The sequence below is a fragment of the Psittacula echo genome, assembly GCF_963264785.1.
Source record: "Psittacula echo genome assembly, chromosome: 9".
In the NCBI taxonomy this organism is placed as follows: domain Eukaryota; kingdom Metazoa; phylum Chordata; class Aves; order Psittaciformes; family Psittacidae; genus Psittacula; species Psittacula echo.
In genome coordinates, this window is record NC_137745.1 from 14,046,347 (window position 1) to 14,069,813 (window position 23,467).

Below are 23,467 nucleotides of genomic sequence, written 5' to 3' on the forward strand. Positions count from 1 at the left end.
AAGACATCATTATAGATTATGTAGTAACTCAGGAAAATAGACAAATAAAATGGAGAAAGAAAGGCACCAGTCATAAACTGCATAGCTGAACTGAAAATGTCCATACCCATCACCTTCATGATACAGCATTGCAATGAGAAAAGAAAACATCCACAGGGAGAAATCTTCACCCAAAGGCCTGATATGCTCCCAGCAGGAGGCCTGGAGCTGGCCCCAGCTCTGAGATACAAAGGGTCTGAAGGGAGAGGCATCATGGTTTTCTTCCCCTACTCTGTTCTGTTGGCAGTCCCCTGTTGCAGATGCAAACATGCCTGGGAGCAAGATCCCTGCTCCCTGAAGGGGTTTCATGGGGTAATCATTGGCAGAATCAGGCTTTTCTGTCAGATAATGGTGCAGCTGCAGCAGCACCTCTCAGGGTAGCCCAGTGCGTGCACCTTGTTCTCGAACCCATAGACGTAGTAGAGGTCAGGCTTCCCTGAATATTGGTAGTGAACTTCAGCTAATCCCAATAGGGATTAGCTGAATTGTTTGACGCTGGGAAAGGAAAAGCTCAAATTACATAAACACTTTGGAGCAGATGCTGTATCTTGCTTTAGACCGACACAAACACAGAGGAAAAAAGCCCTAACTTTTAGCCACAAACCTTATAGGTCTGAGAAAGCTGCTGCTTTGTGAAGGGGAAAAGGAAAACTGGTGAAGAGCAACCAGCCCATCACTACAGCCATCAGATTCCCTTGGTGGAGCTAGGATGTTCTAGCCCTCGAATACTAAGCCATTTTTACTGCATTTATAGCTATTTAAGTATTTCCTTAAATCCTTTAAGCCCTTGTGTCCAGTCCTTGGTGTGTTAGCATATGCCCCATCTTATGGGTTGAACATGGGTTCAACATGGTTGAAGTCTGTGTGCAAACACAGTTCCCTGCCCCTGCTCTGGGAACACGGGAAAGCCACAGGAATCTGGATGTGCAAACACAGGCATTGGTGGTGAGCTGCGGACACATCACCTCCACCAGTGATGGCTGCACCGTGTTGTGTTACTGCAACAGAAACTGCTGCAGATTTAACCCCTGCTGCTCTGCTCTCTTCCTGTCTGAGGGGGAAAGAAGCTGCTTTCATCTCCATTTCTGTGGTAATTATTATTCCCAGCTGAATCACAGGAGGCAGTGCTATGGTGGCACCTTGCCTCCTCATGGAGGGCCCTACTTTGCTCCTTCCTTCTTGCGCTCCGCAGCCATTCAGGTCTCCTGATCCACTCTGGCTCTCACCTCCTGCTGCAATTACAAGTGCAAAGCCTCAGTTTTAGATAAAGCTCAATGTCTGCTGGGCTCCAGCCCTTCTAACTCCAGAGGTTACCTATGATCCTGATATTTACCTCCAGCACACAGCCAACACCATAAGAAGCCAGAACAGCATCAGCCATGCAAAGAAGAGGAGATTTTGCCTCTCCTAGATTGCTCCAAATGATGCTGATTGTTAAGCAGAACAACTTCAGCCAACGACAAGCAGAGGTGGTGAAAAATTCAATGAGGAAAGCACTGTGAGAAGGCAGCCCGGATCAGCATAAATACCACGTGGTGCCAGGATTTGCCAGGCCAGGTTTTCAGCACCTGCTTTCCCATGCAGCTAGAGGATGCTTTGGCTGGGGTGCAGCAGCCTAGTGAGCAAACTGCCTTTGATGCTGAGAAGTGGAAATTATAGGCTGGAATTAAGTTGGAAGTCAGAAATTTGCCAAAGAGCTGGTTTTGACAGACCGCATGGAAAATCAAACCATCTCCCTTTAAGGTTATTTTGGTCTTGAAGTTTACTTGCATTTTTAATGTGAAACCTTCTCTTTCCTGTGGGTGAAAAGACAGTATGTTCTAGCTAAACTTTTGCATTTGCAATCACATTTTTAATAGCAGCAGCAGACATTACGACACACTAGTGAGAATCAGATGGAGTGCAACCCTAATGTTTGTTCTAAAGTAGCTTCTAAGATAAAAATAGCGGCAATAAATAATGTTTGCCAGGGCTTTGGAAAGGTAAAAGGAACAGGAACAACAACAGTCACCTACATCCTTCAATTCCTAAGCATTTCAGAGAAATTATTTCCCTGGTATTTCACTCAATAAAGATCTCTTTGATAATTAGAGTTTCTTTCACATTTGCTAAAGATCACCCCTAAATGAAAGTAAATGAGTGACTATTCCCAACATCTTATTGTGTTTAACCGGGCTGTAACCCACTATGGCTAGCGGGGTGTGCAGCAGGCAGGGGAACATGCCAGCAGCTCCCCCTTACCTGCCGGAGGAGGCGGGAGGACGTGGCCAATGCTGCGCTGTGCTCTGCAATGGCTCACTGTGAGGCCAGGGAGATCTTGGATTCATGGAAGTTGATGATGGGGTACACCTGCAAGAAATAAACCCAACAGGGCAGAAGAGACACCTGTTTGTCTGAGAAACACATTCATTTCACTCGTTACAATGGAAGACCTGAGCTAATAATGGCAATATACAGAATAAACACTAAGGTCAGAGTCACAAAGGCATGTCCATCCCACCCCTGCGAAGTGCAGAAGTGTCCAAAATAGTGCCTGGCCTCTCCAGACAGATGTTTATGCTGTCCATGGAGCAGGACAGCACAGGAAGAGGCTGCTGTTCCTAAGGTGGCAGGTTTGATTAAAAACTGGCACTGGGTGACTCTGTGCTCCGTCAGGATTCACTGTCACCTTCTTCCAGCAGCACAGCACTGCTAAACCTGAAAGGCTGTTTAAAGCCTCTGTTTTCCCTCAGGATGTGGGCAATTTACAGAAGAACTATTGGGCTTGTGGGCAAAGCAGAACTACTTACGAATGCAGTTACTTGTTGCATAGCCAGGAGTGATAGCTGTTTATGTGACAGCCCCGCTGATTTTAATGCTCATAGGACTTCAGATCTAAAGCATTCATTGGAGGACGACTCAGATTCTAAAGCATGATTCAAAACCCAAAGGGATTCTGCAAGACCAGATGCAAAGTCTTCACTACAGAAGCATGACATTGAGTAATAGCTCTCTGGGGGAGAGCTGGTCTGTGCTTGGATGCTGCTTATCTCCCAGTCCTGGTACGTGACTAAAGTTTCTACAGGTTACTGAAAAACAGCTAATAAATAATAAAATGGCACAGTTAAACCCTCACTCACTCGCATTTACATTAAAAAGAAAACTCAGGCTGAGGACTGAGCAGTACAGAAATGGCATTGGCTGTGAGAGAACACCATGCTTCAGCCAGTTTTGGACTGTTTTGCCCCAGAATTTTGCAGGTTTACAGGGGCAGATTCCCTCCAGGAGCCCTGTACCACAGGAGCTGGAGGAGAAGAGATGTCCAGCCCTGATGAACATCTGGCTTAAGAGCTCTGCACTGCAGGTTCCCACAGCAGCCCAGTGAGCAGCCCTGGCCAGAGTAGCACCTCTGTGCTGGATCCTGACTCCTACCTTGGGGATGAGCTCCTGGTTTGCTGGCTGATGGCAGTACCATGCAGGCACTCTGTCAGGGGGCAAGAGCTGCCGTCCCATGCTGTCTCCCTGCAAAGCCTGCAGCCAATAGCACTGACAGTATTGTGCAGGCAGTGGGAAATGTATAACGGGCAAAATAAAAATCCCAAGGGATGGATGTGCTATTGGATGTCTCCTGCTATACTGGAGAGATGCAGATGGCTCTGGGGAGGGAGTTCTGCTACTCTGGCAATGGCCACCAGAAGCAACCTGTGGTGACTGAGCACCAACTGCTGCAACCCTGGTTGGCCACATTTTGTCAGACAGAAAACCCGACAACTCTCAGTTCCTCAGGGAAAGCTAAGGATGCTCTGCACTACCAAAGGGGCAATGGCCTATTGCTGTGTCCATAGCAGCTGCTGGTCACCATGAGAAGCCATTTAATATTCCCCTTTTTCACAGCCACGCACTCTGGCCTGGGAGTAGCACTCACCATCCCATTTTCATCTTTAAATATACTCCCTCCAGTGACTTTGCTGAGCAGCTCTCTTGGGAAGTTCAGATGATGCTCAGAAACAAATTCGAAGACATTGTTCTTCCTGCAAGAGAAAGGGAAAACAACCAATCTGAGACTGGTTGTAGGGTGCTGAGCTATCTCCAGGCTCTTTCTAAATGCCCAATTAATTCTTGAATGTTCCCAAGGACAACAGTCATGCCTGCCTAACCTTTGTGCTCTCCCTCATTAGCTTCTTAATCACCATGTGTATGCAACAATCATGGGCAACTCCTCATAAATAACCCTGAAATCAGACATCATGGTGATCACCTTCCCCTAAAGCTTTTGGTGCCTCCTACGTCCATTAACTCCTTGCAGCAGACAAGGTCTTTTCTTCCCTTTCCAAACCCACAGCTCCTACTGCAGGGAACCATCTTGCTCTATTACCCATAGCACACTGGCATGGATAGTGGCTGGTGACGTCCTCCAAAGGAGCTGGAGGTCTCATCTGGTAGACCTGTGCTTGTCTGGGGTCATGTAGCCCCAGGGCTCTGCACCCCCCAGGAGTCCCACCAGTGGGATGGGTATGGCTGGGACATTTTCAATCTCCCAGCATGGACAGAGATGGTGGGTTGAAAAATGAAGGTGTTCACACAGGGAAATTGAAGGCATTTAGTACAAAATGGGAAAGTACTCAGGAAGCACTCAGCAGGGCAAGTAATGGGCTTTTTGCTAAACCTCACAAGCTAAGATCTTTTTCAGCCCTGCCTGTTACCTCCAGCACTACAGCTCCCAAATGGGAAATGCCAAAGCAACACCACAGGCAGCAGCCTTGGGTCACTAATGCCCTAGAAAAAGGAGCTCAGCCACTGCCCCTCGTTGCTCCAGCATCAAGTTTGGGCTGCAGCGGCTTGTACCAAGCTCAGCTCCATTTCTGAGTTCTTGTGTGCCCTTGGACCATCCTTCATTTCTGTGAAGCTGCTTCAGCCCCCACCATGCCCCACACGCAAGGCTGCCATCACTAAAGACTAAAGCTGCCCCTCTAAGCCCTTGTTTCTGCCTGACCAAAGGCAACACTCTCCCAGCTTCCCCCCAGGGAGCCCAGCTGAGCTCCCAGGCCTTGCAGTAGAACAAGGAATAAAAGTAGCGGCTCTGAACCCATGCTGCTCACCAGGTTATCACCAGCTGCTTGAAATGCTGGAGCTTTTTCTCTCCCTGCCAGGTCACACAGGTCTTGCTGCCCCAGCCAGAACAGGTATTGCACCTTTGAATGCAACAAAATGTGTTTTAAACAGGATTTAAACACTGTCCATTTTGAGTCCTATGGACCCAGGAGTGATTTATTTCAGAGTGTTTGTATAGCTCGGTAGCAACAGAAATCAATGATAGCACATGCACCACGCGTACCTTCCCCCCTGGTCTGTGACTCATGGGATGCAACATATTTGCTGGGAAAAAGAAATGACTAATTCCAACCTCAAATCTATTTGTAAATGCAGAATTAGTCAAAGAATGTATTTGTACATCTAATTAGGGATAATCACAATTTCCCCACACAACGGTAGGAAGGTGAGTGTCACTTGGAAGATGCCACTGCATGTGCTTCTAACAGATGCAGGAGGCATATGCTTATGCATGGAGCATTTTGATTGCATCAGTGCAGCACAGATTAGCAGCAGTTAACAACTGATTCATTAAGGCTCTTCAAGCCATCATTAGCCCCAGTGGATTCATGCTTTAAAATGACTGCCATGATTATGCACGATACCATCTCTGTTATTTTAAACTTAATGGAGCCACATAAACAAAACAGCTTTAGAACAGCGCCTTCTCTTTTTTTGTCACTTAAAGAACATTCTGAAGCCTGTTTCATGTTTGGTAAAAACAGAGGGTGGTAACAATTCCCCAGGCTGCACAGGCTGTGAATCCTGCCAAACCCCAACCGGGCGCTGCAGGAACCAGACCTGAGAGCAGCTCTGGAGTTTGCAGCTCCTTCCAGGCCCATCCCATGCTTTCATTGGAAAACTCAAGGCTTCCTCCAGTTTCCTAGAGGAGCTGGGAAAAGTGACAGTCCTGTAACAGAAAGGTCAAAAAAGATGGAAAAAAGGCAAGTCAAAATATTATTACTTTCCAAAGCCTTAAAAGCTGCTCTCACAAGTTTGGGATGCCAGCTTGGTTCCTGAATGCTGAGGTGGGGAGGGGCACGGCACACAGAATAAATCATAGAATAGTTGGGGTTGGAAAGGACCTTAAGATCATCCAGTTCCAACCCCCCTGCCACGGGCAGGGACACCCCACACTAAACCATGTCACCCAAGGCTTTGTCCAACCTGGCCATTTACACCACCATAATAATAGAATAATAGACTAATAGATGTTAAAATCAAAGTTCTTTTAAAAATGAGAGCAGGAAAAGTCCATTTCTAACCATTTTCATGGAGAATAAAGCTACTGCTGTATTTATTATTTATTGCTGTATTGCTTTATCTGGTAGGTGATCTTCATGGTAGAAAACAGAAAAAGCACACAGGCATGTAGAGTATGTCTCAGCTCTGTACTGTAACCTCTGCCAGCAGCACGCACATGGAGTCATCTCGGCTCAAAGGTACTAGATTAAATATGTTCCCTTACTTCCCCAACTTTCCAGTAGTTTCCTCCTACCAGGAGACCCTCAGTTGTTAATTTCCACTAGGCCAGTGGAACCGGGATGACTGGTTTCTAGTACCCATACACCTCTGCCTGAGCAAACATGGACTAAGGGAAGCAGTACAGCCTGAGCAGAGCTACGCTGACATGGAGCCCATCGTACCTTTTACCACCTGTACCTGAGCAATGCTGGCATCTTTTCTGCTGCTTTAGCCTGTGTCGGGACCCTTTGCACGTTACACACCTTGTCTACAAACACACCAAAGAATTAAAACAGGCAGTGACTGCTCAAATTAAAACACATCAGGTTTATAAATCAAAAGCTTTTATGCACATTAGCAAAATAATTGCTAAGTCAGGCTTGCAGAGGAAAGAGTATGTCAAGTATACACATTGCAAAGGAAGAGTGTACCAAATAGCTCATAAACTGTGACCCTGGATCAATCAGGTGTTCCAGTCAAACTCACTAGTGATGTAAATTAGACACAGTTTGGTTGAAATGCCTTTTTTTTTTTCCTTACACATGTGGGGTTTTATTCATGTTATTTATTCTTCTAGCTAGCAGTATACTTTTAAGTATTTATATTTAATCAGATGAACTTTAAGTGGCAAATTTGTGCAATAACAATTCATCTTTTGGCTGCCTGGGAATATCTGTGCAGAAGCAGAAATAAAGACAGGAGGCCAGATTCATGGCTGCACTCACATCCCTGGGTTAAGCCTCCTCTCTCATTCGGAAACCCCAAACACAGAACTGAGCACATCTGAAAGACAGCAAACCATTTTTCTTATCTCATGCCTAAGATCTGACCCAATTTCAACAGTGCAGAAGCAAATTCTCCTTCTCACCATCATAACACGTAGGCTATTGATTGAGGACAGGGTAAGACATCTTTGCTACCTGGGCAGGGTTTTGACAGCCCCATTCAGCATCACTGCAGGACCTGGAAGCTTGCTTTGAACACGAGTGACTTTGGGATACAGGGTGGCAAAGGGGAAACAAAACAGAATTTACCCCATGTTTCCAGCCCACATAATAAGCACAGTAATAAGACAGAACATGTTGTGATTTTACAAATGAACCCTGAGCTTAGAGGAATTGGGAAACGCAGCCCGGCAGAAGGTTTTGCAGCTCCTTACCCGACCTGTCCCATGGCACACCCTGCACTTGGACCGGCCGTGACCATGGCATCTGTGACAGTCCTGAAATCAGAAGATTATTGATGCGCAGAGCTTCCCGGGGATTTTGAATATCTCACATTATGCACAGGCACCCTTCCTGCATCTATATTCAGTGATAAAATTCTGGCCCGAATGGGAAAGAATCCAACACCATAAAATTGTGCTGTATGACCATTAAAGGAGTCATAAATAATAATTATTTAACAAAGGCAAATATCTATGCAGTGCTGGCCAAAGAAAGTACTTTTTTCGTTATTCATCATTTCACTTAAAAAGTAAAATAAATTGTCCAGCTATAGAGCTTGTCAAAAGCTAAATGGGAACTGTCATGGAAACTAATGCTCCCCTAATGTTGGAAAAAAAATTAACAAAAGAGGAAAGATTATCCAGTGCTGTTTCTTGAAAAGGCTGCAGCAAGATTTGTCCTCAAAGTTTGAGAGGAAGAAAACACCAGGAAGGGATCTCTGACTCTTTTCACTGGTGTTTAATGAGGAAAACCCCAAGAAAATGAGAACTGTAACAGATGCCTCAAGAGCTGAGGGTCCTGGGGAAGGTCCCACAGCCCCACAAAGCCATCAATGGGGAAGGGGTTCCCACAAGCAGCTAACAGCAAGGGAGGACTCATCCTGACCAGTGCTGAGCAGGGCACCCGGCACCGCCATGTCCAGCCTTGGAAGAGTGTGGGGGTGCCCAACCTCCACACCCTGGAGGTCCATGGGGGCATCCCCGGGGGGGTGCAGCTGCTCCGGGCTCTGCAGGAGGGGATGGCATCTAATCCACCTTGCTGGAGGCGGTGCATGGATGCTGGCCAGCTCCTGGGACTGCTGAGGACCCACAGACCGCATCCCCACGTGGGCATCACACCAGGGACTGACCCTAAGTGGTCCATGACACCCTGAGGTGCTGAGCATCCTCCTGCCACCGTGACACAGTCCTCATCACTTCCCAGCCCTCCCAGCAGAACCCCCAGGGCAATGCAGGCACCTGGAATTAGCTGTTACCCAAAATCCATGGGTGAGGCTCCCCCACACTCCTCAGCAGGACCATAAAAAGCTTCACTGTGCACAGATGCCCACTTCAGTCTTTGACTATACATGGCACTTGGTAACTAAGGGTCTATGCTCCCAGGGAATGCCATGAAACCTCCCCTAGCACGAGGGAAGCAAATTAGGCTTATAAAGGCATTTTGCCCCAGCTTCGTGGGCTCTGCAGAGTCCAAATAGCCACAAGGGAGCAGACACACCTTATGCACACTAAACCAGGATCAAGTCACCTCCAGGAGCTACATAAGCCCTGGACAACAAGAACTGCCACAGACCCCAGCTCCAATATATAGGTCATATCTCAGAAGAGCTATTCCAGTGGGATTTGGGGTAATCACTTACTGGTGATGGGCTCAAACACCCACTCGCTTAGCCTCGACTCACTGAATGTCTCCAGTCGATATTAGAAGAGAAAAATCACACACTGACCACAAAACCCAACTTGTAAGGAAGTAAGCATTTAAACGTGAACGGGGACACACTAATGCCGGGTCTCAGGAGCATTCCAAGTACAACTTGTGTAAGAAAAGCTAGCTGGAACAAGCACTAGCACAAAGCTCCACAGTACCTATTATAGGACAGTACCAGTATCCTGCTCCTCAGTGCTCTTGCCTTTTCTTCCCCAAGAAGCCCTAGAATAGGGCACAGCAGCACACCCCTAGGCAGCTGCCCAAACAGGAAACACAGCAAAGCCTAACACAGAACCCACCAGCTTGGTTTGCTGGATCACCCCACGGACAGCCAGTCCCCAAACCAGGAAAGACCCCAGAGCCAGCAAGCACCAAACCTGCAATAACTATTTTCAGAGAGAGGAATGAAACCAAGGAATCAAAGCTCACTTTCTCTGTGAAATGAAAAGTTCACAACAGCTGGGATGTGTGGCATTACCGGTCACTGTGCTTGCCCAAAATACCAATCTGCAGGGTAGATTCCTGCAGTTTAGGTAAGGAAAGTGCTCTATTGCCAAAGCTGGGCTGTCAGAAAATGCTTCTAGGTGGTGCTTTCCTGTAGAGGAGGATGTACCTTTCAGCTCTAAAAGCCCACAGTCAGCTCTTAAGTAGACTTCCCTTGGAAAGCACTTGTATGCTTGCATTCGAAGCAGGATGGAAGCTGTTTCATTTAATGAATGGATGGCTCCTCGTGTCCTGATGTCACTGTGTGATTGGAAGTTATCCCAGCCCTTCCCAAGAGCTGCCCAAGATGCCGGGCCTGGAGGTACTCACTCGGTAGGTGCCCCCCTGCTGCAGGCACCGGCTGGCCAGCTCCCCTGCTGCCCTGCTCCCATAGCAGCACCACGCGGACACGAAGCGAAGCGCAGGAGGGCTCCCCTGGCCACCGCTTCTGTCATCGGGGCACGCTGGGAGGCAACGATGACAGGTTTTTATCTTAACTTATAAAGGGTTAGCACGAAACATGCAGTGCATTTAACCTTGTACAAGAAAGGGAAGTAGAGCCCATGTGGGAGCACTCACCCCTTACTCAATCACAGCTGGTGACTGTTTTATTATAAAAAGAATAAGAGATTCGTGTTCTAAAGCAAAATCTTCATGCGACATCAGTCAGTATTAAAGGGTGGTCTAAAATAATCCTCGCCTTCAGCAGGCTGGGTAAAGGTTTGAAAGCTGGTTTGAAAGATTGATCACTGTCCTGCAGCCATTTTTTCCCCTCTCATTAAGGCTGAGAAACATAAAGCCACCAGATACCTGGTCTGAATTCTTTGTGTAGGTGAAAAAAACAAGCAGGAGCACACTCCCACCATCCTATCCTATATGGACCAAATGTTGCTTTTTGAACTGTGCTTTTTCCTCTTCCCCATGTACAAAGGAAAAAGGTGTGTTGTGTACTTGCTTTTGGCTTGGGATTTTTAAAATTCAAGGTGAAAATTAGGAGACAAAAAGAGACGATAAGCAATAAGAGCATAAAGGACACAATAACTGACCCCTGGGAAAAGGATTAGCACAGAACCTGTGTGATACTTATATTCTGAACAAAGCTTTAAGAGTTTGGGCCCCACCTCTGAGGAGGATGCTGTCAGCACGGTTGGTGCCAAAGGGGTCTGTGCCTGCCCTGGACACGCTACACACTGATGATGCCTGTGGTGGGGACATCCTTTTTGCCATGTCTGAGGTCCTGGGAGCCCTTCCAGCTCGGGATGCTGGTGCAGGGGTCACCTCACGGCCTAGGGCTGTGCTGAGCTGCATTCAAGAGAAGTCCATAAAACACATGCTCCCCAGAGCTGCTTACCAGTGCTGGTGCAAAGGGGTGCCCGCTCCTCTGCTCCCCGCACTCACCCATCAGCTCCAGAGGTGGTGACAGGGGCTCTGCTCCTATAGGAAGGGGCAACTGAAGAATTCAAGCCCAATTTAAACCCAGGGCAGGTTTTGCTCACAGCTGCAGGAAGATTCAGCTGTAGCACCTAAAGCCAGTCCCAGGTGTGCATTTTGCTTCACTCCAAACATCCCACACACCCCAGACAGAAGCTGCTGCCTGTCCAGCACATCCCAGTGCCATTCCCTCAAAGCACTGGGGCAGCTCCCAGGTGAGTGGGCAGTGCCTGTGCCCACAGCACTGGCCCCATTGCCTTGCTCAGGGCAGCACAGCAGTCCTAGCTCCCTGCCTGGCTGAGGTCTTGATGACTTTCCAAGTAGGGAGAAGCACAGCCAGATATCAAAGGCAATTACTTCCCAAACCATACCTGTCTGCACAAAGAGCAGGCCACAAACAGCAGCACAGGAGGAAAAAGTGTTCTGTGAGCTAGCAGGCATATGCCCATTGCAGTAGCTGTAGAGTACAAGAGGGAGGGCTTCATGGGATTGTCCACCTTGGGTTAGGCAGCTGCTGGTGTTTCCCTACTGCCAGAAAAGTTACAGTGCGAACTGCCAGATAGACAAAATCAGTGCCACGCACATACCCCTATTATCTATTCACTGTCATCCAGATGTTCCTGGGGTACAGAAGACATCAGGGGACATCCTGGCTTTGGGTCCAGGTCACCTACAGCACACAGAAACATTAGTGAGGGAGCCTGGAGGTCGGACAGTGCACGTAGAGACCAAACAGATATCACAGGCCAACAGGCAGGCAGAGGATTTGCTGTCCTTTCCCAGGGTCTTGCTTTCCAGGAGCTCAGTCCTTGTGCTGAAGTGGAACAACACTGACACCCTGTGTAGGTGCCAAAGCCCTGCAGGTCCTCAGCTCCCTCTGCGGCCCGGAGAGCGGAGGACCGGGCGACACAAAGCCCCGGAGGCAAGGAGCCCCGGAGGCGAGGAGCCCGCAGCCTGGGGCACCATCCGCACCCCTTGGCAGGGAGCAGGGGAGAGCTGCCACGATGGACACCCATAGCAGACCTTAAGCACATGGGCAGGAGAAAGGCAGCAGGAACTTTCCAAAGACCCAGAGACGCTCTCTGGTCAGTTGAAGAGCTCAAAGTTGTACACGTTTACATCTTTTACTGAGACACAAACATAGATAAGAAGGCCATCATCACTTGGCTGCCTTTGACACGTCAGTCCTTAGTTTGATCAACAATGACTCTGCTCTTTAAGCTCACTGCCTTGTTCTAAGTTTCCAACTTATTCTAATTCAGCTCATGGAACAGCAGTTGTTTGTTTCCTTAGGTACCACTCTAAAAATACTCACTGGTAGCAACTGGTCCTCCTCATGCCCAAAAGAGAAACCATTCTTTTTATTAAGCCTTTTATCCAGTGACCTTTCCTATTGCAGCAGCTGATGACAAAAATTCACTCCATGCAAGGAAAGAGCGCACAGAGGAGCCAGGAAATGCCAGCCTGGCAGCAACACGCAATCTGACAGGCATGGAGATGCTGAGGGTAATCATCCATCAATTTGATTTACTAGGCTTCTCTGCTGAGAGCATGCTGCTTTCTTCCAGGAAGCAAAATTCATCTCTCCATTATCTCTTCCTATGAAAATAGGAAACTACAATGCTTTGTTTGAAATGTCACATCCCTCATGCAAAAGGCAGGGCTGTCCTTGAGCTGAAGGAGCACAGGTTTCCAAGTAATGGTGAGTAATAAGCACCACAGAGAATATAGCCGGGAAAAATAAATCCATAAAATGCCTTCAGTGTGATTATCTCTGTCATGTCTAGACCAAACAGAAACATCTTCCTCAAGGATCTCAATCAATTTTGGATTCACTTGCCAATTAGTCTGCAATGCAAGTCTGCTGGGGCTTCAGACATGATAAAACCACAGCTTCCTTTTCCATGCCACAGGGTGGGAAACCACACTGGAGCAGTGACTTTCCTTCCCTCTATTTTGCTGGTGGTGAGTTTTGGTGTTTTGATAGGCCTGTATGCAATTGCGTACTCACGAGAGAAAGGACACAACTGTGATTGAGAATAGTGTGAACTTCCTCACTCAGAAAACACATCATTTACAAACCTTTAAGGACAAAAAGGACTTTGTAAGTGCTGAGCAAGGGCTCCCATTTCCTTAGTTCACCAAGACTCACGCAGCCCTGTTCAGGTCGGCAAGTGCCCTGCTAGGCACACATCTAGTCTAGGTCATGCTTTGCCAAGAAAGGTTTGACCAGATGATCCTCGAGGTCCTTTCCAACCTGATATTCTATGAGTCTATGATTTCCAATTCAAAGTATAATGGACTTAAGTACACATTATCAAGAAAACCTGAATGTCTCTTTTTAATGTGCAAATGTTAAACAAAAACCTGTTTAAAGCAAAACATGGAGATAAGAGTATTAGTACCAAATTCCAGTCCAACAGAAATGGTTTAAATGACCAGGTCAAAAATATCCCAAATTCGGAGTAAAAATATCAACTGCACAGTTGTTGCTATGGTGATGTTGTTGGAAATCACAATAGTCTATAAACATGAACACATAGCTCCATTTTAAAACAACAATAAGTCTGAGATAGGCCTTGACCAAAGCCAGGAAATTCAGAGCTTAGGCTGTTACTCATCTGATATTTCAGGTTTTGTTCTCTGTCATTGGGATCCAGCTCTATACACACAGAAATAGCTGGCAAAATTCCCACCACAGTGGCAGAGCAAGCTCCAGCCTTTGACTCAAAGCTCTGTTTGTTAGTCTTATATACAATACACATCACAGCATTCCTTAAAACCTGGCATGCTGCAAAGTCCCGGGCACCAAGCTCACCACCTGCACTCCCTCCTGTAGTGCACACCAGCTTTCCACTGGACTCATCCAAGCTGGTATCAAAACATGATTTCACCTTTGGATGAAAATCATGTTATCAGAGGTTTGGCCTTTTTGTAAGCAAATTGGGCAGCACTGGATGGTGGTTAAAACATGACCAAACCTCTCTGGGCAATTCTGCACACTGCCATGTTCCTGCATAGGGATACCAACAGCTTTGAGCATCTTCTACAGGACTCCCTGTCCTTCACAATGAGCTCCAGGACACTGCCACCTCTCCCTGCTGCCGCCTTTGAGTGATCAACTGCAATGCGTGCAAGAGGCTGCAAGCTGAGTAAAGACCTACATGGGTGGAAACCTCAGTCTGCTTTCATGAAGTGCCCAAGAACCACATGGCCCATCTGCACATAACATGTACATTCCTTTGGTGTCTAAAATCAGACTTTCATGCATGAGCTTAAAACAATCAGATATAACAGATGCACTCAGACCATGTTTCTCAACTGGAAGTTCACTCATCTCTTACCCCAGGGTGCTGTCTGCTAAGCACTCGTTGCAATGTCAAGGCTCAGTACATGGGACATGACTGCTGGGCAGCTACAGAGAACCCCTAAAGGAGAGGAAGTTGGCATGAACACACCTCTGTATGGGAACCAGGGATGGATTCCTCCTGCCAGAGGAGTAACTATGCTTTATTGTCCAGGGACATTCCTTTGCAGAGAGGGACAAGTCCCATGCAGGTATAAATCAGAGCCAAACTCTGCTTTCCCCACACACCCCTCCAAGCAACCCATGGAGACAGCAAATATTGCAGCTGGCAAGCAGCAACTGAGCAAAAGCCCACCAATGTCAGCAGGAAGACCCCCATTTTCAGTGCATTTAGGACTGGACCCATAGCCAAAAGTTTGTGAGAGTCTCAATCTTTGGCAAACCCTAGCAGCTAACCTGCAGTTCTCATCCCCATCAATCACTTTTCCCTACTGCTGCAGTACCTGGCTGGTGGAGCTGGATGTCAGTGCTCCACACAGCACCTCCAGGACCACAAACTTTTTAATTTTATCCATCTGATTAAGCAGAAACTTCCTGTACCATCTTTATTTAAGCTAATCAAAGCTTTTCTCATTCATAAATTAAGGAACCTCAGAACTCAATTACTTCCAGTAACATCAGTGACAGCAATATTTCACTTGGGCTCCACATAATTAGAGTTTCTTTAGGCACCATATTAACATCTAATGAAAAAGATATAGTCAAGGGCATAATTTCAAAGCTCCATCATGACAGCTATTTTGATTAAGCAGCATTTTGTTAGAAGATAACAAGCCCCAGTTTAATCTCTAACCCATCAAACCGTTTATAGTGGACTCCAAGAAGCCCACATTAAAGACAATCCCAGGAAGCATCTCAGGGTTAGAGATTCAGGGACTAAGTTCACACCTCTATGGATCCCTGTTCCACTGGAATCAGTGTGCTTTACATTGTGCCTAAAGGTGTAGCATCACGTTTGGGTCGGACATGGCACAACCAATGTGCCAACTCCTTCCACAAACACCAACTGGATGAGTTCATATACTGACATTTGGTGGAAGATATTTCAGTTGTGGAAACAGTTATTTTTAACACATTACTTGAAAACACAGTTCATTAATATCTTAATCAAGTACAACTGCATAAAAATAGTAGAGAAACTCGTCAGCTTGGCATGCAATGTATTTCTTTTAGTTTCACTTACTGCCTCCTCTCACTTCTTGTTCCACTTCCAAGGGCTGGGAGCAGAGATGATCCTGTCCCAGCAGTCTCCTTTGGAATACATTGTTTTCTGCAAATTCTGGTCATAGCAAGGAAACCCAGCCCCTTGAGCCACTCCTCTCTGCCAAACAATGCAGATGTTGGGAATTAATGAATTGATGTCAAAGCTGGGTGAAGCAGAAGCTTGCCGGGAAGGAAAGTGCCAGACAGCCCATGCACACCATGCTGGCTTCCTAAGAGAAGCTCCCCTGGAGAGAAAGATGCTCAGAAGTCACAGAGACTGCATGAAGGACCAAATTAGAGCCATAGAGAGACCAGAAGGCATTTCAGACACCTCTGGGACATCACATGAACATTCCATGTATCCAGAGTTCTTGGTGTTAGCTTTATTCCAATATCCAGTATAATTATTAAATAGCTGGTACCTTCACTGCAGATACTAGAGAAGATATCAGCAATGATTCATTCAGTGCCTTTCTTTTCTAGACCAGTAAGTGCATCCCTGCACAAGCCCCATACATGTCCGAGTCCACAGAGAACATGATAGCTGTGCAATGAGCTAATGACTACACAGTGGACAAGTTACCCTAAGCTTTCCTAATTTGGGTACCTCAAGTCTGTGCTTTCTCCACATGGTCTCCCCAGCCCCATCACAGCCCATGAGCACAGAGAAGAAGCAGTGTGATGCTGTTAATGTTATAAGCCAGTGACTATGGCCTCAGCAGCGCCACGGCATTCTGCTCAACCACTCCACACTGGTTCCAAAGAAGGATGCTGCAGCCATTGTCACTTGAAGCATCTCAGATTCCAAGAGGACAAGACATACGCTGAAATACACACTGTGTAAATGGCAGAGAGTTCATTTTTGGCAAGAGCATAGCTAGTAAGGCCAAGACAGGCACTGCCACAGCCTGATCATAGATGTTCCATTATGGCAGCAGCTGGAGTAATTGTTGTCCCTTTAGGTCCTTCCAAATCAAATTGTGCAGCTACTGCTAGTAGCTTTTCTCCCCCCGCCTTTAGAGCTCAAATCAATGGCTTAAGCATCCTAAATGCATGCACAGTGTCCAGCTACACCACACTACTTGCAAGCTTAGATCCTTGTTGCATTTACTGAGGCTTTAGAGCCTGTTGTGGGAGCCAGCAGAGTCAATACTGAACTTTCACAGTATGGCTTCACCAGCCTCTGCTCTGGCTGATTATTAATCATGATTATTAACACCAGGTTATACTTTCCCCATTCAAGTCCAAACCAGTCTTTGTTAATTAGCCCATTAGCCACATGTGTTTGGAGGGGCTCTGCTCTTTGTGGTATCACAAGCAGCATTAATCCCATTAGCAGGATGCTGTCAGAGCCCAGCACTGCAGCCAGGGGCTGGCAGGAGGGCCAGATTCTTAGAAACACGAGGAAGAGGGACAGGCATGGAAGGGCTGCCCTCCACAGCAGCTCTGGAGACCTGCAGAAACCCACCTCCTCCGTGGGCTTCCAGGGGAGCTAACCATGGGAAACAACCACCTCAGTCCTCCGAAGGGCAGCTGGGCTCTGACACAAACATTCCGCCCTCTTGTAACAACAGCTTGGTGAGAATGTGCTTCCATTCACTGCAGCATGCTGCAAAATCGGACAGAGGAGACTGGCAGCTTCCTTTGGGGATACAATTAATGTAGCTAGGACTATCAACACCACAAATGCAAGCTGGTTTTAATTATGTTCAGACACTCTCTGCAACAATAGCCACCAACACAGTTATGCGTAACAGTGTGAATGACCAGAGAACAGAAATTTATCATTCAGCTTACCAGGGCTCTAGGTAGGGGAGTTGAGATGTGGGTACTTCCATTCCTCAGTACCTGTCCTGTAACCCACTGGCAAGCTTCTCTGCGGCTCTCACCAGGGACAAAGTGAACACTGGGACAGAAAGGGAAATGAATTCTCTCTAGCAAGGAAGTGTGCAGAGCTACCTCTGGTACAGACATTGCATTCCCTGAGCCACCCAGTACCACTGAGCAATGTTCATCTCCAAGAGCTCAACATCTCAGTACAAACTTAGAGCCACATGCCCCATCACACAGAGAATACCATATTGTCTACTGCACAGCTATATCCACACATGACGCAGTCCCACTCCAGTCAAATGCCTGGAGAACATTATTCTTTATAACAGCTGCACTGACTATGCAGCTACAAAGCATTATTTAGGGATGTGCTGGGCTGTTCATGCTATGTTGGAGGCACACTTTTGCAAAGCATGCCTTTTCCATTTTGCATATTGACTCAGAAACTTGGAAATGCATCAGCAGTTAAAAACTACACAGAATAATTCTAAACAGCTCAAACCCATAACTGCTTTGGAGTGCTCACACTCTTAAACACATGTCAATAGTATGATAGGAAGGAAAACAAAGCTGCGCCAAACAGCCTGATAGATCATGATAACATTGCTCCTAAATTGTCTCCTTTCACTGGAAAAACAAGCTCAAAAATTAAAGCAGCAAAGGAAAACCTTGATTCTGTGGAATAGGATAATGGGTTATGCTTAAGAGCATTAAACAATGGGATTTGGGGATTATCACAGGCAATTGGAAATGTGACCTGGCTGTAGCTGTCTATGAAAGAGCTGTTGCTCATCCCAGCAGTTACAGCTGAGGATCAGAGCAGAGGGAATGTCCGGGTACTGTTTCTGAAAGGTAGGCAAGTATCACTTGCGGAAGGATACAGTAAGTTTTAAAGGAGTTGTTAAAGCTTGGAGGGAGTCAGTGGCTTAGCAAGGGATAGGCAGCTCCTCACTATGGCCACAAGCAAACCAATAGACACATGGGTCAGCGCTGCTGCCAGCAGGCAGGACTTCAACCAATAAAATCCAGCAGCAGAAATAGCTGCCCAGCACAGCTTCATTTGGCTCCCGCTTACCAAGTTACAGTCTGAGTGGCAAAGCAAGCAGCCCTTCATGCTGCCCCGTCAACAAGGTGCCCGGCCCTCCCCATGGCAGGAAAAGCACCTACGCAAGGAAAAACCATGTGAATTTGGGTGTTTGGGGTAAGCAGTCTTAACACAGCAGTGGCACAGGGGAAGCACTCCTGGTGTGCAGCCTTGCATCCCTCTGCCACTGCAGCTCACAGGCACCACACGGCAATGGGTGGGAAGAGAGGTGAGCTGAGCAAACCAGAGTGGTTTTGGGTAATAACACTGAAGAGGGGAAAAAAATCCCTACATCCTGCTTACCGAATGTCCCTGCAGCGGGAAGAGCAGATTTACAGATTTCTTTTGATTGGGGAAATCAAGCATTAAAATGGCATAATCAGTCAATAACAATCTGCACAGGGTGGCTGTAAAGCCAGCTCTCACAAAGGATCCTGTTACCAAGCCACCACATCCCAAGGCTTTTTCTGTATTTGTAAAGCTCATTGCAAGCTCAGCACATGTGCCATAATCTTCTATTAGAATCAGGCTTTTTGACCCCACTTACACCGCTGCGCAGTCTTCATTTAGCTGGGGCTGCAGGTAGCATCTATTTGCTGACCTCCATTGTCAGAGAAAAAAAAAATGAGATCCTGGTAACCAAGCTGCCATTTGGACTGGCATTTGGGTTTTTCTTACCTCACCCATCCTCATCTTTATAGCGTGGGCAATCACTATAAATGTCATTATCATTAGTATATCTACCACTTCCTCCACAGAAAACACAGGTACTCTATACGCAGAAAGACAGGAAAGAATAAGAAGATATTAATAAAAACATAATTCTTTCATTTATAATTGCTGAGGTCAAATTTCTGAACACCACCTCTTTTGAGAAGCACAAGAGAGCAGTAGCTGCATGCATGGCCACACACAGGGAAGCAGAACTCAGCAGATGCTGTGATTTATCTCTGTACAGCCAACATACACACATCTGTTCTAGGACTTCAATTTAGTGATCCAGGTGCTTCCCCTGCCAGCCCTCTTCTCCATCTGCATTAAAAGCCTCAGTTTCACCCTCACAATAAGCCTCCCATATCCAGCCAAGCACTTGATTGCTGGAAGTGGAGAGCAGCATGCAGCTTGCCCTGGACAACAGAACTCCAAATGCCCTTGCTATGGCTCTGCAAGATCTTCACACTGTTAGCAGGAGGAGACCACATATGACCTGGTACCCTCTGCAGCCACCATCCCCATACTGAGTGCTTCCTGCTACCCCCTATTTGCTTGTGCTGCTTGGTCCATCTCTGCCTGCCCGGGTGCCTGTTCTGCTGCTTGGATGATGGGGACTGGCAGTACAGGGACTGCAACATGGGGCAAGGTCTTCTCTGCCAGCTGGAGCTCTGCAAGGCTCCTGGGACTGAGCACCACTGCCACCAACAAGGGCAATTCCTCATGTATAATTTGACCCAGAGAATCAGACCTCAACTGCATGTGCTGCCCAGAGGCTGTATTTGAGTGAGCTTGGACAGCTCTCCAGGATGAACAAGATCAAGCCCATCCTGTCAGCAGGGTGCTGATCACCCATCACAGCACTTGCTCAGGCACACTTTGTTTAAAACCATCTAGTCCAGTGAGCATTTCACCATTACTGGTCATATGGATTGATTATTCAGGCAGCTCTCCCAGGAAGATGCCTGGCAGGGTACCTGCACCCAGCTGGGGTGAGGTGCTATTACCTTCTCCCTGGCCCATCTGTTCCAGAGACAAGTCATTCCCACTGCCAGACATCTCCATGCTTGCACTGAAACCAACTCCTCCAAACAGCTGAAAAACCGCTTCCCATCCAAACTCAGCATCAAAAAGATGACCTTTCTAGATGCTTGTTTACCCTAAAAAGCTAAAAGCTGAGCTGGCTACAGATGGACAGGTAACTAAAATAATATTTACAGATACAAGAGAAGCACTTTCTGTGGGAAACTGATTTGTATTAGTCCTTATCAGCACCTCCTCAACATCACTCACATGATGGACCTTCAGGCACGTCCTGACACTCTACTCCAGCCATCAGCACTGAAACCTCACTATTGACATTATTGCTTTACCTTTCCATCTCTGTGCAACCTGTACAAAAAGACACCAGCACAGCAATCCACCTCTGTCCAAAACCACCAGGAAAGCCTAACTGCATTTCTAACTCTATTGAGGTGCCTTTGATGTTTCCAAATGCTCTATTTCCTTGAATAGCCATGTGGAACAGTTTTACTACACGACCATGTTTTCAGTTTAAGGCATTAGTAGTTTTGACTCAATCCAGTATAAATCGGGTCTTGTTTTTTCTCAAAGAAGATGGGGACTGATTTAACTCTAACCAAGAGATCCATAGGTTTTGAATCAGCCCCATCACCTTCAGTTCTCCAGCTGCTGTACAATGATTTGTCTCTTCCCTCACACTTTCCTCTGCACTCAGAGACATACAGTAGTTTTCTCCTCTTGAAGCAGAGGAAGCTTTTCTCACCATCCTGCATTAAAGTTCCAATTTTTTCAAAGTCCTTTTAAAGCCAAGTTTTGTTCTCTCTCACAATGAAGACAATATCTGGAACAATCCCATGAGATCCCAGGGAAGCGTGGGGCACAACTGTCTCTGGAACAGTTGGGACAGCCCTGGAAGCCAAGCAGATGGAACAGGGCAGTCACTCAATAGGCATGGAGCTGGAAGACACAAATGGCACCCTTTGCCATGGCTCATCGGCAAACACCATTGAACCCAGCTCATTGTAACCGTGTTCTGCAGGCCATCATGGATCAAGAAGAGCAGGAGACTCAAACCACCCAGTAGAGAGGGCTAAGAACAGCCATGTAACCCAAACGCTTCCTCAGATCTAGCACAGGAGGAGGATTGCACTGGTTGGAAGAGCCTCTCCTTCAGTATAGGTGTCTGCTGGAATACCTGCCCAAGGATTCTCTGGCCCATGGTAAACCAGCATTGAATGGGAACAGGAGGAACTGGCCAGGTGCTCTCTCCAGATGAGCCATGTTCACTTAAATCCCAGTTAGGATGCATTTTTCTGCCTTGCTTTATCCCAGGAGTAAAAATAGCTGGGCTTTGTTCAGTTAGGTGGGTACAAATAATTTTTAATGGCAACATGCCCATTCAAAATGCATACTCCAGACTATTTCAAGCAGTAAAAACAGCTTTTTGCCAAAACCAAGGGCTAATACTTTATCTGAAGCTATTCAAATACTATCATTAATTCAAGCAGAAAAACAAAGCTTCCTGCCAGAACCAGAGTTATCTTTTCTTATCATTAAGTCATGAAGGGAAGAAGCAATAAATAACAGTACACCAAAAAATGGTTGTTCTAATGAGCAAAAATAACTCTGTCAAAATAGGTACATATAGCAGATACTTATCCAAAAATACAGAACTGAATATAATAGTCCAGTGGTTTTAAAATGAATGTGTGGTCTGGCAGTTGCAGCAGGAATACCGGGATGCTGCCAAACCCTCATCCCACAGGAGGTCCATAGACTACAGCCAGGGCAGGCTCAGGACATGATGGCTCAGATCTCCTCACTGCCAGGCTGGCCACAAGCCCAAAGCCCACATTCAGCCCCTTGCAGGCAGATCAGTGATGCCACATTGGTGTCACTGCCCACCACAATGCACACTGTGCTGTCAAGAGCTAACCAGGCCATCCTCAGACGGTCTGACCCTGGCAGCAGCCTCAGCAGACACAGAGACCATAGAGGGGCTGCAGCATGTCAGGTTGGTGGGTAGGATCAAATGAAAGGAAAGGCAGCAGAGAACAAAGGCAAGTCCCAGGCTGCCTGCCTTCTCAGCTTTCTCATCTCATCCATTGCTTTGAAGTAGGAGATAGACAAGAAAAAGAAATGGATCTGAAAGCGATCTTGCAGGGGGATTCTTTCAGGCAGATTTGTCCAGCTCAGCGCTCTTTTATCAAAATCAATTGCCCAACTAAGTTACCTTGGTGGTGAGCAATCTCCTCACCAATTTCAGACTCACTCAGAAAACAGTCTGCTGTGAATCAGCCCTCTCCTCCTAATCTGTAATAAAGTCACTGCTGTATCTCATATCCTGCTTTACTCCATAGCGCAGCACCCTTTGCTCCAGTACGACAGGGCAGAGCCCAGTGCCAACAGCACAGCCCTTTGTTGGCAGGAAACATCAGCTCTAAAAACTCTACTGTTTAGAAGAAACACTCAGTTTACTCAATGTCTGCAGCACCCACCCAGCAAACTCTTTGTTTCACTCTGCTCCAGGTCACATTCAGGGGGTTGGAACCAGATGATCTTAAGGTCCTTTCCATCCCTAACTATTCTGTGATTCTCAGACTTTTCCCAGTTCCCAGTGGTGTACCCTGTGTCCCCTCCTGGCTGGACACTGGCCCAGCGCTGAATCTACCTTGGCCATGCAGAGCCACAGCAGCAGCACCAGCCCCATGCCATGGGTATGGCTGCTGCCTGGACCACAGGGGCACAGGCAGCTTGAGCATGGTGATCCCTTCTCCTGGCAAGTCTCAACTCCCAGCACTTGGGAAACCTGATCATGGAAGAGAGGATGCCCTGACATCTGCCTCTGAGGCAAAACCTGAATTTCATGTTGTCACCTTTCAGGGCACAGTGCCAGGCAGCAGCGCCAGCAAACTGGCACTCTATCGCCCATCAGTAGATCAAGTTGACAATAGGCACAGCAGAGCTAACCTGAGCGGCCACTCTGGAGAGTGAGGCTTCATCAGTCCCCTGGAAAGCTCAAAGCATTGCCCATACCTGGCTTGTCAGAGGGAGGAGAAGCAGGGGCCCAGGTTCCCATAGCTCACCAGATGCTTGCTCCTGCTC

At 47.1% G+C, this 23,467-nt stretch overlaps 1 protein-coding gene across 1 annotated transcript in view; it reads right to left on the bottom strand.

The window, feature by feature from the left end:
- Nucleotides 1-380: 380 nt before the first annotated feature.
- Nucleotides 381-23,467, bottom strand: part of SSUH2 (ssu-2 homolog) — a gene marked incomplete at both ends in the record, with an annotated part of 29,649 nt that continues 6,562 nt past the window's right edge. The window contains 15 exon segments of the mRNA XM_080625543.1: nt 381-497; nt 499-534; nt 2,281-2,334; nt 2,338-2,388; nt 3,944-4,049; nt 5,118-5,210; nt 6,756-6,841; nt 7,733-7,795; nt 8,400-8,474; nt 8,477-8,526; nt 9,160-9,220; nt 10,041-10,109; nt 10,112-10,174; nt 11,062-11,144; nt 11,513-11,598. Of these exon segments, the coding sequence (XP_080481669.1) occupies nt 381-497; nt 499-534; nt 2,281-2,334; nt 2,338-2,388; nt 3,944-4,049; nt 5,118-5,210; nt 6,756-6,841; nt 7,733-7,795; nt 8,400-8,474; nt 8,477-8,526; nt 9,160-9,220; nt 10,041-10,109; nt 10,112-10,174; nt 11,062-11,144; nt 11,513-11,598 (1,093 nt within the window).